The 452-nt window shown below is 40.0% G+C and overlaps 1 protein-coding gene across 1 annotated transcript in view; it reads left to right on the forward strand.

Annotated features, from left to right (window-relative positions):
- Positions 1 to 452, forward strand: part of LOC119586826 (microtubule-associated serine/threonine-protein kinase 3-like) — a gene marked incomplete at its 5' end in the record, with an annotated part of 55250 nt that overhangs the window by 10599 nt on the left and 44199 nt on the right. Inside the window, 1 exon segment of the mRNA XM_037935550.1 lies at positions 172 to 352. Within this exon segment, the coding sequence (XP_037791478.1) occupies positions 172 to 352 (181 nt within the window).

Below are 452 nucleotides of genomic sequence, written 5' to 3' on the forward strand. Positions count from 1 at the left end.
ACAAATGGTAGGCTTTTTTACTCTTTATTTTGTGGTATATATGTATTTTTTGAAGTTTTGTTTTGTCTAATGTGTAAGTGATGGTGACTTGAAATGCTGTCACATTTTGCAGTATATGTGAATAAGTATTCTGGTAAAGAATTATTTACTGAAATGAACACTCGTTTACAGGATGTTGACCAGCGTAGCCCTGCATTTGAAGCTGGCCTACGTCCAGGTGACCTCATCACCCACATCAACAGTGAGCCAATCCAGGGGATGTTCCACACTCAGGTGGTGACACTTCTGATGAGTTCATCAGATCATGTCTCATTAAGGTCCATGCCCCTTGATCAGACTTCGATCAGAACTGGTTAGTAAATAGAAGGCGGTAATGCTTTTGTTTTGCCTACCTCTTCTCTTGTCTTAAGATCTAGATTTAGTGCTTGGACTCCTGAATTTGGTGGTGCATT

Source organism: Penaeus monodon, chromosome 22 (genome assembly GCF_015228065.2).
Source record: "Penaeus monodon isolate SGIC_2016 chromosome 22, NSTDA_Pmon_1, whole genome shotgun sequence".
NCBI lineage: Eukaryota > Metazoa > Arthropoda > Malacostraca > Decapoda > Penaeidae > Penaeus > Penaeus monodon.